Source organism: Ascaphus truei, chromosome 4 (assembly GCF_040206685.1).
Source record: "Ascaphus truei isolate aAscTru1 chromosome 4, aAscTru1.hap1, whole genome shotgun sequence".
NCBI lineage: Eukaryota > Metazoa > Chordata > Amphibia > Anura > Ascaphidae > Ascaphus > Ascaphus truei.
In genome coordinates, this window is record NC_134486.1 from 283,166,963 (window position 1) to 283,181,007 (window position 14,045).

The 14,045-nt window shown below is 37.4% G+C and overlaps 1 protein-coding gene across 1 annotated transcript in view; it reads left to right on the forward strand.

Annotated features, from left to right (window-relative positions):
• Positions 1-14,045, forward strand: part of LIN28B (lin-28 RNA binding posttranscriptional regulator B) — an 80,260-nt gene that overhangs the window by 12,203 nt on the left and 54,012 nt on the right. Inside the window, exon 3 of the mRNA XM_075597534.1 lies at positions 12,919-13,103. Within this exon, the coding sequence (XP_075453649.1) occupies positions 12,919-13,103 (185 nt within the window). The remainder of the gene's footprint in view (positions 1-12,918; positions 13,104-14,045) is intronic.

The following is a 14,045-nucleotide window of genomic DNA, read 5'->3' on the forward strand; positions in this document are numbered from 1 at the left end:
CCTTGCAACCAAATTGACACCAGTGGATGTTGACAAAGAAAAATAAATGACTTAAAACATAGAATATAGCATAATGTGCCTTCTGTGTCATCAAATACTCCCATAAAGATGCACAAAGGTGTTCTTCCCCTCTCTATTACCTCGTTATTGGAATACACTTTTTAAGCAACATTTTACTCGGGATTTCCAGTTCAAACAAATAGGACATGTCCTAAATTATAATATTAAATATCCATTTTCCAGTCGTGAGAAAATGCTTTTATTATTCTGGACATTTTTGTTTTTGCTTTATTTTTGCTCTATAGGCAATATTTGGTAAAAAAAACAATGAAATTATAAAAATGTCAGCTAAAAAAAATAAAATTCTTGAGGCTTCCAGATTGAGTTTGTTGCCACTTTCCCTGACTTTCTCAGTGTCCTACATATGTCCCAACTGTGATTCAATTTACTACAGAAATATAGAATATTGCCACATGCAGAATGAGCTTTAGTTAGACAAATTATCCTGCAGGCTGCAGAATTGCTTTTATTTTGAACGGCAAGTTCTAATTTGCTTAATTGGTAACTTCTACCAACCATTGTGGCCAAGCATTGCCACTTACTGCACTTATTCCTTCACCTGCTGTCTCTGTAAAGTCTCCCAACAGTCCACTTAGATTGTAAGCTCTTCGGGGCAGGGATTTCCTGTCCTATTGTCTGACTTTGCTGCGCTTATTGTATTATTATAATTCCCTTTAGTGTATTGTCTTTGTAAAGAGCTGAGTACACTTTGGCGATGTATAAATAAAGATATACATACAATTTGATCATTGGGAAACAAAATGTGCTATGCTTAAATCAGGAGCGTTTTATGCTTGGATTTGTTTTAGACAATGACACTATCATTTCCATGCACATTTTCACATGGAGAGAATAAAGTTTTAAGAAGATAGCTTTATCTTTTTTTATAGACATATAAGCGAATTAATGTCTAGTGACAAACTATCTTTTAATCCAAAGTAATTATATCAGTACAGGAGGGGCTTGCTCTAAAAAATGAAGGTGTGATGTTTAAAATAGTACTGTGCTTTTAGATCAGTAACAAATTGTCATTTGTGTATTTTTAAATATATAGAAGTGTTGCCAAAATATGTTTGTTTTATTTTTTTTAAAATGTCCCACCGCATGTTATAAATGCAGAATTCTGTTGCACGTCAAGCATTTTCACTCATATGGTGATAGTATACTGTGTGTGGTATGTTTTAGCGTAAAGAAAATAAACCGTTTCTAAAATTCTTTCATGGGTGTGAAACAAGTTGCAGTATGGTAGAAAATACGATTGTACGGCCACGTGAGAAATATTTGATAAAATCCTGGGCCATCAAGACAATTTAAATGTAATATTTTTTTTCAGCAAGATGAAATCCATATTTATTTAATTAACAAAAAAAATCAGAGTTTTTGAAAGAATCCTCCCAAAAGAAAGGCATGTTTTGTTTTAACATAAATTCTTGGGTTATTTTGATGATGGCATGCAGTTAATGGTGGCTAAATCCTTTTTAAGGTTGCCCTTTAAAGTTTGTAGGTTGACCTAGGAAGCGTTTTCATGAAGCTCTGTTTTGTTCTCTAGTGGCGATAAGGAAATGCTACTTCACTGAAGCTGAACAAAATATGCTGTAGGCATTTTTGCTAGCTTCCCTTCATCTTCTTCTCAGGGTGCTCCCTCCTCCATTTTGTTTTTTCTTTTTCTCAAGTCTTCTGGTCATGCTCTCTTTGACCTCACTATGTGAACTCCTAACCATCGAGGACACTTGTAAGGTCAGAGGGTGCCAGCTTCAGATTAGAGCTGGAGACCATAAATATACGCAAAGAATGCAAGTCCCACCAAAACATGCAGTAAAGATTGCTTTGGAATGTGTCCCCCTGTAGAATGAGCAAGCTGACCACCAGGTAAAGGGGGCTGGTTAGCCAAACGCACAACATTTACTTTGTCAAGCACGTGTTCCTGTCATAATTTTCATTTGTTTTCATTGCTTCTTGACATTATTCTATTCACTTCCAAAACAAGTTTTAGGAACATTAAACCCTGTGAAGAAAATGTTTTTTTGCCCAGTTAGTAGATGTTCTTGTTTCAACCTATTATAATAAATTATTATGTTAAAATACATTGGCCTAAGAATTTACCTAAATCACTAATTTATGAGTAGAAAAACAGATAATTATTTAACTATATAATTTGTCATATTGGATGCAGCACTGGGGCTTTTTGTGTTTTGTTATATACACGAAGTCACAAGCCCAGTAGCACTCCTTTTGACACAAATATATATGGTGTGGTGGGTTTGGGTTCTGAGCTTGCTGGGTTTGAGTGTATTAATGTATATCACTTCCTTTTGGTTTTGTCTTTGACAAAGTACTGTTTCAAAATGAATAAATGTTGTTTGTTTCAGGAGGTTTTTGCCTAACTCTTAAGCTGAGGGTTTGTCTTTTTTCCCCTCTACACACACAACAAACAAAACCATTTTGCTTCCTTTCCTGTTGGTGTTTCTTGGTATTTAGACTAGAGTAAGTTTAAATACCAGGAAATGCCTTTTCCCAAGTATCACCTGCTTCTTTAAGTGTGAACACGATCCCCAAGCCCCACCGCTGTAACGTGCCAACGACAAACCACTTCATGATCACTTAGGTTTATGTCAAGTTTTGGGATCAAGACTGACAAGCTGGTGATAAACAAACACGAGCAAACAAAATTAACCACTCATAGCTTCAAAAAAATAGCCTAAATAGGAATACTTGAACTTTAAATAGTCCCATGATGTATAATGATAAAGCCTGGGTATGAGAAGTAGCTATTAAATGCAGGTGAAATAAGTGATCCGGAACAAGTCCCACAGTAATTACTTGAGGTGAAGAAAAACAGAGTTTTAGGAGACAGAATATGTATGAACAACTGGTGGGGATATACACTACAGAGGATAAGTAAATTAACTCTGAGGCCCAATCCATGTAGAAGTTCTCTGGCCGTCACTCTGTCGCCTGACACTCCTTGAGAAAGCGCTGTTTAGCGTGAAACGCGTGGGAGGAGAATTCCCCTGTTTTGTCTTTAGTATGTCCTTTGTTTTTTAAGATGTAGTTTAATAAAAGTTTTTTTATTTTTATACTTACCCGGTGTGTTGATTAGAGCTTTTTCCTGGGTCCGCTGTTTAACCAATCCTTCGTTGTATGATAAAGAAACATGGACTGATGAATATTGAATGGTTTTAAGTGCAGTTTCCCTCTTGGTAATATTTAGAACGATTTGAAAAAATAAATGGTGCAAGTTTATATCTTGACGTTCTTGAAACAAGGTTATGATGGCATTGCCGGACCCTACCGGTAAACAAAGCTAATTACATAATGATATAGAAGCATTTCCAGAGCTTTGTGATGTAGGCAGCTTGACCAGCTTGAAGGCTGGACTGTGGTGGAACACTGTGTCTTTAAACCTGTAGTTTTGTCAAACCGTGAGATGAGATGTTCAGTGACAGAAAATGAGATGTTCAGTGTCCCAGAGGCACAGATTCACATAATGTGTTTTCATGGCAATTCTGCACCACTCAAAATTATTTTGCTAGAATCCTGCACAAGACCTCCTGCCACTGTCTTCTGTGACAGATGAGCATCTCAGCTAATTATTAAGGTGGACAGTGGCACACTGTAAACATATTTTATGTGTGTATTTTATTTGTACATTGTACTCCTTTTATAAGCCAAAGTACTTTTAAAAAAACTTCCAGTACAAAAAAAAGCTTTTTTTTAAATGTCTAGGGCTTGAAAATTGAGACCCGCCAGTCCACAAATAAACACATTGTTCAGATCTTTTATAAACAACTTATAAAATCTGTGCACTTGTGATTTACATTGAATTACAATTTAGAGCAGCAACTCCCTCCCTCGGGGGAGGAGGGGGCCCCCACGGCTAAATCCTGCAATTTTGCAGCTCTGGGACACCACGGTTCCCAAGATCTTTACTGATTAAGTTACAGGTAATACTTCCTTGTTTTTAAAGGGGATTTTAAATGGTGGTCTAATAGGAAGGCACGACAATGTTGCTGCTCCTATTGGCTGGAGCTTTGGCAGCTGTTTTTTGTTTCCCCTGAAGGGAGATATAAACTGTGATTTCACCGGTAAGAACCTTGGAAACTGGGAAGGGGGGCTCAAAATTGCGCAGAGCACATAGCAATGTGCAGTTCAACTCCAACGCCTTGATTCGCGCACTGTAAATCAAATAGAAATAATTAAAAAAAGGGAGGATTGCTGCTTTAATATATGCTTTTATAATATTTTCACAATTGCTTTAGCTTACTCCTTTGCCCCCTTTATTCATGTTTTTTCTTTTGAACAACTTAGTTGAAGAGCACGGTCCTACTATTTCAAGCCACACCAATATATGCATTAACGTTTAGGGGCAATAGCCTCCTTTATCCAATAAGGGGTGTTTAAGATGATTGTATGTAGACTGCCAGGAATGGAAACTAATGTGCACTTCATATACAACAGGTCAGTTTCTCCATGATAAACTGTTTTAATTATTTGATGTATAAAGATACATCAATGATGTCTCTTGTTGTGGTCAGAATTTGTTTAAACCAAATGGAGCCTGATATGTTTAAATTGAGTGTGTTGGGTAGTTACTGATGCAGCGGCCGTTATTCGAACACATCTCGGCGCCGATTTTGAGTTCTCTGCTGTTCCCCACGCAGCATGAACGCGGCCAATCGCCCCAGGCACCCGCACTTATCGCGGATGTTTTGTTTGAATTTCATGGATTCTGTTTCTTCGTTTGCAATAAAATGGATGAATACTGTACTGTGTACTGTACTGTGCTACTAAAAGCCAGAACACTAAAATTAGTTTTTTCTGCACTCGCCGCGCTCGCATCTTAGTGCGGGGAGGTTGAAATTCATCCCGCGGTTTCAAATCGGGATTCCGATGTACGTGACGCGTGAAGTGTTCGAATAACGGCCGCAGCGTCAGTATACATCAGATCAACTATTTGTGCATGAGCCATAGACATTTGGATGGGGCTCGGTGTGACCACTGATTTAACATGCCCAACATGTACGTGACAGATTAGGGATGCAAAAATGAACAGGTTTCTGTTGTAATAATGTTTAATGCCAACAAATTACTTTTAAAAACAATAAGGGTCCATGTCATTTTTTTGGACCGTCCTTTGTTGACTTTAGGGGAATGCTAACAAGTTATTTTACATACGTTATAGTGACTTGCATGAGACGAGTGGGCTCTCATTTTCATGTCACTACCTAAACCCCTTGTCTGCAGGTAAACCAATGTATAACCTGTGGTAATGAGGTGAATGCATTTCTTACAAAGGTTCCCAAACCCATTCCAAACAACTCCATTTGCTGTAGTTTTCACCTGCCATGTGTCAAGCAACATGTATAATACTTAACCAAGACACCAATGTGTTCTTTTTTGGAAACCACTCCCATAAGACATTTCAATGGTGAAGTCCTTATTTTGTTTAAGTTTATTGTGGCTTCCTGTGCCAGCAACAATTGTTTAAATCAGGGGTTGCCAACTCCAGCCCTCAAGACCCCCCCAACAGGTCAGGTTTTCAGGATATCCCTGCTTCAGCACAGGTGGCTCGATCAGTGACTCGGTTGAAGACTGGGATATTCTGAAACCTGATCTGTTGGGGGTTCTTGAGGACTGGTGTTAAGAACCCCTCCCCCCCCCCCGCACATCCTGCCACTATTTGGTTATAGCGTAACTACATGGTGTGAATATAGGGCCATATTTACTAAGTAGTCTTCTACTATAGGACACCTTCTGGTGCTGGAAGACACCTTCCTACAGCCCATTCAAGTCAAGCTGCTGTCTACCAGTGTTGGAAGGTGTCTTGGGGCAGAAGACTGCTTAGTAAATGTGGGCAATCGCTGTTGCTAATGTTTCCAACATGACACAAGGGTACTTGACCGTTTAAAGTTCCTTTTGCTTGCACTCATTTTTGAAAACCCAACACATTTTAATTTTCTTTCCATTGATTTGCATTCGCATCTATTGGGCATCAAGGCAGCCAACTGTAATGATCAAGTTAGAGTTTTAATTTTTTAATGTATATTTGATATAGTTTATATATTACTTTAAAGGATCTTAAGATGCCAGTAATGTGTCTTAAATCTAGGTAAGCAGGGATCATTTTAAGCAACCTCATTAAACAAGCTATGTAACTCACAATGCAATCAGTGTGTTGATTATTAGCATGTACTATTGATGTATTAGTGTATGCCTGATGTACATATAAGATATACAAGTTATGACTCGGCTGCTAAATATAAGGGGAAAGTCACTTGTGTTGCCTCAGCAACGGGTGTACAGTACAGATTGGACCCCCTGCCTATTGTAGACATATGTTGTGATTTTAGAACAATAAAACTCTGTATATTGTGTGCATCTCGCAAGCTATTTTGGTGGCATATTCAAAACCATACATTGTTTAGATATAAATTTTAATGTGAATACTGCACTAAAACCCCTATTAATTAGCAATTGACTTTAATCAACGTTTTATTTGTTTTACCTATAATTATGCCGATTTTTAATTTTTTTTTAAATTGGAAGTGAATTCCATACTATTTGCATACTGCCTCCAGCTTTTTTCCTAATTGGGTTGGGTTAGTCACATGCATTTATACACAGTGTAGATTTGGTCTGTAAAGTGCTTGTAGTTGACTAGACATGCAGCACAGGGTTCCTGAGTGAGCATTTAAGGTGTGCAAGAGACCTTTTTTTTTAGTTTATTCTGAATACTGAATAAAAGCATTACATTACATTACATTAAACAGCGCATAGTCAGTTGGCAGTTTGGAAAATGTTATTACTATTACGTTAAAATTATTGCGCCCACTTATTTCCTGCTCTAGTGAATGAATTGGTCAGTAGTGCATGCCTGGTCACTATACGTTTTAAAAACATTTTTTTATTTATTGTAGTTTTCATTTTGGTCTTGAAAATAGACTACATATTTTTTTAACAAAGTTGCTTTTAAGGAAGTAATCCAAGCAGCGTAATTTTTTAAAACTTATTTTTGTTTTAATATATGCAGCATTTGATTAACTTTAGAGAAAACTAATTACCTAAGCTGCCAATCGATTGGTTCCCCTGTGATCGATCAGCAAAGATCCTGCTTCCCAGGGTTCATTAAATGGCTGCCTTTCAGTTTCAAATCAATCCTTCAGTCAGTGTAACTCAGCAGCTACAATGTATTCTTATATTACTAAGAAAACATTATCTATTGTTACAGTTTGCAGCTCAAACTGCTGGGAATATTTGCAACAAATTATCACAAACAGGAAAGTGTTACAAAGATCTTGCACTGCTGGGGAGGTGGGTTAAAACCTGCTCTAGAAATCAAAAGATGCTTAATATAGTAAAACTCATTAAAAATGGCATTAAGAGTTGAATTTTAAAATAAAAAGGGAGTAAGTAGTATCTAATACTACAAAGCTGACATTAAAAAAAAGAAAACACCGGTGGGATATTGCTTAGATTGCTCCTTTAAAACTAATAAAAATAAAGTCACACACATAACATGAAAAATAAGGGAAATTCTGTGACTCCCCGGATGCATGAGAGGTTAATTTCAGATCTTTAATAGTAGCTCTCTATGACAAATCGGCTAACTATTCTAATTCAACTCTGTTGCATCCTATTAGTCACAGAATTTCCCCTATTTTTGATTTTGTTTCATTTGACTTTTTTTTAAGTGATTCCCTTTAAAAATATGTAGTCTATTTTCGAGCCCGAAATAAAAACATTATAAAAAATTTTTTCATTGTGTTGAGTACGATTCACTATATTTCTTTGTTATTGAGAAAAATCTTTTTTTGTTCTGAAATGCTTGAGTTTCTGTAAACACTTTGTTATCCATACTGAAAGGGGAAAAAAATGTGCACACACAACAATTAGTTTATAGCATGTAAAACACATTTGAAAATATATTGATCTATTGTGTGTTTTTATTTTGTACTAATAATACATGACATTTATTTATTTTAAAAAAAGTATTAATCTTCACGCTTTTCTGTTACAATCCTTTCCCGTGTAATATCCTTTTGACATCATTTTGCTTTGGTGTTTAAAAAACCCCAGATAAAATAAAAATGAATACATGTTTTAAATTGCAAGGGAAATTGCCTTTTTAAAATGGTAAGTCAGATTTGGCTGAAATCTCAAAAAGAATTTTGAAAGCAAGATATTACTATATCAGGAGGCACGAGTCTCAGGTTTGCCTAAACCCCACTAGGCATCCCCATTATAATTTAACACTGAGGAAACATCTTTACATTTTTCAGAAATGGTTTAAAAATAGCTATGCTTTTATTAGTTCAGAGCAATAATGTCCAAGATCTAAACCATCAAACACCATACTACAATTAGAACGATTTGGTCCTGTTTTGGACTGCACTTTAATTGACTGGGGTCACCACTCAAAATAGAGTATATTCCCAAAAGATACATTTGCTTTGTAATTATTGGTTAGTGCAACTTTGGCTGCTTCATTGATATTGTCCTTGTGGTTTTCATGGTTAAGCCTAGATTCACAATGTTAATCAATACATTTTTGCTAAAATTGTGAAACCTCTTAAGTGGCGAAGAAGAGTGTTTGCTCCAATATGTGCAGTGTGACAGTGATAGGCAATTATTGTGTGTAGATGATTTTTGTGTGCGGGGTGTACACCAAAACATCTGATAATGAAAATAAGGGAATAAAAATATTCTGCTTGTGTTGGGGCTACATTTTGAAGGGATTGGAAAAATAATGTAAATCTACTCTGTATCATTCCACACGGCAGTAGTTTAGTTCCAACGTGGATCTATCAAAATATAAAGCAGACACTTTAACGTGGTATAGTAACTTTTGATGTAACGAAAAAGGTCATTCTTACGTTGAGCTGTTTAAGTTTTTTTTTCTTTCTCTAAATGCATGCACCATGTATCGTGGCTTTAGTTACCAATGGCACATAATGCATCATATTCTATTATATTAATCAGAATTAAACATTTGACCGTTGCGTTAGGGTAAGACAATGAGAATGTGGCTTAGCTCTTTTTTAAAAAAAAAGAAGAAGAAAAAAGCCTTGCCTAAAAAGTATTGTGTAGTGGTATTTCAACAACGAAGGCAGGAATAAAGACAGCCATCCACTATTATAATGTGCATTTGTGTGATGTGAGCCATTTCCTTGAAGTTGCACTTTTTATATCACCCTGTTGATGTCTGAACTTGCATTGTTTGTATGCAGAGCCCTCATAAAACCTGCTTCAGAACGGGATTTTGTTTTTGCGTCTGAATGCAGCGAGGTTATCATTATGGTGTTTTATTTACACTTGTGTGGTAATGTGTTCTTGTGATTGCAAGTTTATGCTCCGTAAAGTCAAACCCACATTAGTGCTTTTCATGTACCATGTTCTGCCCTACCGATGACCGTCAATTCAGTGTTAAACTAAGCATCCCTGAAATATAATATATTACGCTTACAAGTATGCAAGTTTGTTGCGTTACTCCCATATATCTCCAAATTAGAAAATTTGAGAAAGGAATGTTTACAAAATGGAAGAGGAAGCAACTTCACATTAATGCCCCTTTATTGCATCTTGCTGCTATGAGTTTATTTTTTTACTTTAATCAAATAAAAATACCACTTGTGGGGGCATGTCTAAGACAGGTCTGCAACCCTGTGTTATCGCTTAGCATACACTGCTTCCACTGCAGCTCAGGATTCTGGGATTATCGAGTTTAACATGGATACCTATAAATTGATGCCTGCCACATTCCACAGCTTTTGAGCACAGTTAGGTTAAAGAAGTGCTTAGCCATTTAACCTACTCACAGACAGCGGTTTCGACCTTTTGGGTCTCATCAGTGGGAGGTTGGTTGCTGGCTTTGCAAAGTGAATCTGGTTGTGGCCATAACCAAATAATTCACATTTTTATGGTAGGTAAAAAAAAAAAAGTGACAGAAACCTTTTTACTTCAAGCAAAAGTCCCTGCAAAATCTAATCTGCATAGCTGTACTTATGAATTGTACACTATTGAAGGTATTTTAGGAAAACAAGTAGGCAGTAGTATCCTTGATAGGACCAACAAGCTTTGAAGCCTCACGGCTCCTATTCAGGTATGGTAGTTGTACAGCAAGCGCAATAAAAGGCATCATACTACCAATTATTTTTTTTATTTTTTTAACTTAAAATAAAGGGACCAAATAGCGCCAAACATTTTTGGAAGATATTTTAGCTGGGATTTTAAATATTATTTAATGTTGAAAAAGAGCTTGATATTCAGTGCTCTGTTCTCCAACATTGTAACAGTTACAGTGCCAGGTGATGTGCCTGTCCTAGTTCTCTAAAACCTTAGAGCAGGTGAGTTACTACAATAATGAAATATGAAAAAGGGGGGTCACGTGTGTGGGATTTGTGGTAAATATACAGTGCTAGTTGCTGCTAGCATAGCCAATGAAAATACATTGAGACAGCCCCCTCACATGCTTTGAACGATGGCCGTAGTGTCCGAATTCACACTTAATAATGTGAAAGTTGCAGTTTCCCTACCGAGCTGCAGGTATCTGAATGCCTGGCTCATCAATGGAAATGGTAGAGGTTCTATCTTGCTACAGCAGCCAAATAGTACTCATAACTTTGTTTTTCTGACCTATGTCAGTTGTCCTTTAGGTTTCTCTTACAGTGGAGAAATTTCTTGAAACAGGAACAGGAAATGTGAGACAAACCTGCATAGTGATAAGGGCAGCAAGCAGTGCTAGCAAGACCATGTGCATGTACAATGAGCATTTATTGCCACTGGTACTTGTTAGAAAGTGTCTTTTCATTTAACCATTTTGCTGCCCGTGATCGGGTTGATATTACATCACTGCATTGCAGCATGAATACTATTTGTTTTATTTTTGTTACTTGGGTTGAATGGTAATGTAGGTTTGCCTTATTATAGTGACAAAACTATTTTTTTTATAAATAGATGTTTTCAAGTATTGTTAGTGACATTTTAAAGGTTCTTTACGACATCCAGTGCACAGTAATTGCAGCTGAGTGACATCACTCTGTGTTCTCTCCCATGCTTATGTTTTTTTTAATTAAAAATGTGAAAATACAATACAAACTGATTGTGGTGTCACAAATTAGAAAAAGGTAATACTGGTGCAATTCAAACGCCATTTTTGTATCCATCATAGTTGCTGCAATTTCTGTTTTTACTTGAATAATTTATAGCAGAAAGCTACTGTGGGCTTTTACAGTGAAGTATGAAAAGGGGGGAAGGAACATTTTTGGGAAAATTACAAATTTTGACAAATAGCATATATTTAAATACCACACTTTGTTAAGTTATGGTGGGTGAAAAAAGTGACAAAAACCCTCCACAGTAAAGCATATAGCAAATGGAAATATTACTGTATACTCATTTGCATGTCTTAGACAGGTCTGCAACCCCGGCTTTCACCATTATCACCCAGCACACAGTGTTTCCACTGCAGCAAGGGATTCTGGGAAATGACATGCAAATGAGCACACAGTGCCACCTTTTGCTTCAAAACCATTTAACATGGTCACCTATAAGCTTAAGCTTGCTACATTTCACAGCTTTGAGCACAGCCTGGGTTAAGATGCATAGCCAGTAAACCCACCCACAGACAGCCGTTTCGACCTTAATGGATCTCCTCAGTGTGGGGTTGGTTATACTGGCTTTGCAAAATGAAGCAGGGATAAGTTTCACCACACTTAGTTAAGTTATGGTGGGTAAAAAAAGTGACAAAAACCCTCCACAGTAAGGCTGAGTCCATGCTCCCTGCTTGCTCGCTGAGGCGCGCTGAGGCTCAGGGAAAGCGGGTGCTTTCCCTGGCCTTGCGGTTGCTTACCGCACGCGCCGTCAGCGGGCCTTCAGGGGGCGGGGCGGGCGCGTCACTGGCCGGGGGCGGGCGCGTCACTGGCCGGGGGCGGGCCAGTGACGTCACGGAGCTGGTTCGTCCTCATTGGGCGAACCGCTCACGTGACCGGCCTGTCTCGCCGGCAAGCGAGGAAATTTTAAATTCCCCTAAGACCTGCGCTTACTGTATGCTCATACATACATACATACATACATACATACATACATACATACATACATACTGTACATACATACAAAATTAAACTGAAAGAGGTCAACTGCAAAAATACAAAACAAACCTATATTTGTGCATAATAACCGGGCAATTAGTAGGTCTATAAACTTAATAGGAGAGTATATTAAAGATGATGAGGAAAGCCAGAAAACACGAAACCCCTGATTCAAGTAAATGGTAGTTAATGCCAGATCAAGCTCTGATACCCCTTATTGAAGCTTAGTGAATCCCAGCTATAGTCCCATGTATACTAAGCCCCACTACTCCCAGGACATACTTGAAAACGAGAGGTAACTCTCAATGTATTACTTCCTGGTAAAATATTTTATAAATAAAAATAAATAAATAAAATAAATAAGAGACCTTCAGTGGCTGGAGATCATCTTCCGGCTAATTAACTTAAATGTGCCCAGAAGGTATCATACTGGGCAGCACCACTTAGGAGATATGGGCCAGCGTTGTCATTTTAATAGTTTAATATTTAAGCAAATTCTTAGAATTATTGGAAATTCTGTCAAATACAGCTGAGGTCAAATTACATTCACCTTTAAAATCTCTAATTGTGCAGCATCAATCCCTTCATTTGATTGTTTTCTGAAGTTGGAACTATATAGCCCAAGCAACATAATGGTTTTATCCCTAATACACATGTCTGCCTTCTTACAAGTTAATATAACCTCAGTATCTGATTGGGAATGTATGAATGTATGTACCAATATTTGTGTTGTGGTGGCTAATGAAGATTTTTTTTTCTTTTATGATTTCAGAGCAAACTTTACATGGAAGGTTTTAGAAGCCTAAAAGAAGGGGAACCAGTAGAGTTCACTTTTAAGAAATCTTCCAAAGGCCTTGAGTCATTACGGGTAACGGGCCCCGGAGGGAACCCCTGCTTAGGAAGTGAGAGACGACCCAAGGCAAAGACTGTTCAAAAACGAAAACCAAAGGGAGATAGGTAAGGCTTTTTGTTTCTCTTTTCCTTTTCGTGCACAACCTATTTCTCCTATTTTATTTCTGGAGGGAATGATCTAGATTCCCTTTTCACCCTGGATGAGTGCTGAGGAGGCCTGCAATGCATACTGGTTTAATGCAGGTTGCTCTAGCAATAAAGTGTGGATATTTTATTTGAGCATATTGTTGGAGAGGAGTTTGTATGTACATGGTGTAGTGGGTTATGGACATAACTTTACTTTGTTCTTCACCCACTTGCTGATGCCTAATATTTGTTTACTTCCCATTAGAATCCATTTTGCTGCTGTTACAATGTTTTGTGCGCACTCAGTGCAACTGGAATTTAAATTGGCTAGATGACCACAGGCATCAGCAGGTGAAATATTCCAAATGTCTTGTTGCAACTTGCTATGCTAGTGGTTGTGTGTCATCTAATGCTGGGATAACTAGTCACCGTCTGTTTTTTTTTTTTTTTTTTTAACATATGAAAAGATAAACATAGGTTTTAAGAGTCACCTCAGGACATGTATTTCTTTTTGGACAGTAAGGTTTTAATAAGTCTGAGAGAAAATTAAATGAACAGTACTTACAGAATGTGTGATTTGCAGACTGGAAAATTACGTACATTTATTACATTCAATAAAATGTCAAGTGAAGCTCCATTTTTCTTCTTTTTTTTCGCACCAGATTCCTTTACTTTCCCTTTGTTCTGCGCACATATTTCTCTTTTGAAATCCTTCTGCATTTTTCTGCTTAGCATGAATGGTTTTATATAGTTATTTTTGCTAACGTCCCACACAATAGGATTGTATTCCCCTTCCTACTTGGGGTAGGACTTTTCCCACCTTTCAGAGTAAAAAGTTCCCCCTCCCCCTTCCCGACCATTTCGTTATTTTATGTGCTACCTTCAGCTGGGGAGGCATCTCTCCCCTCTCACTGTACTGTG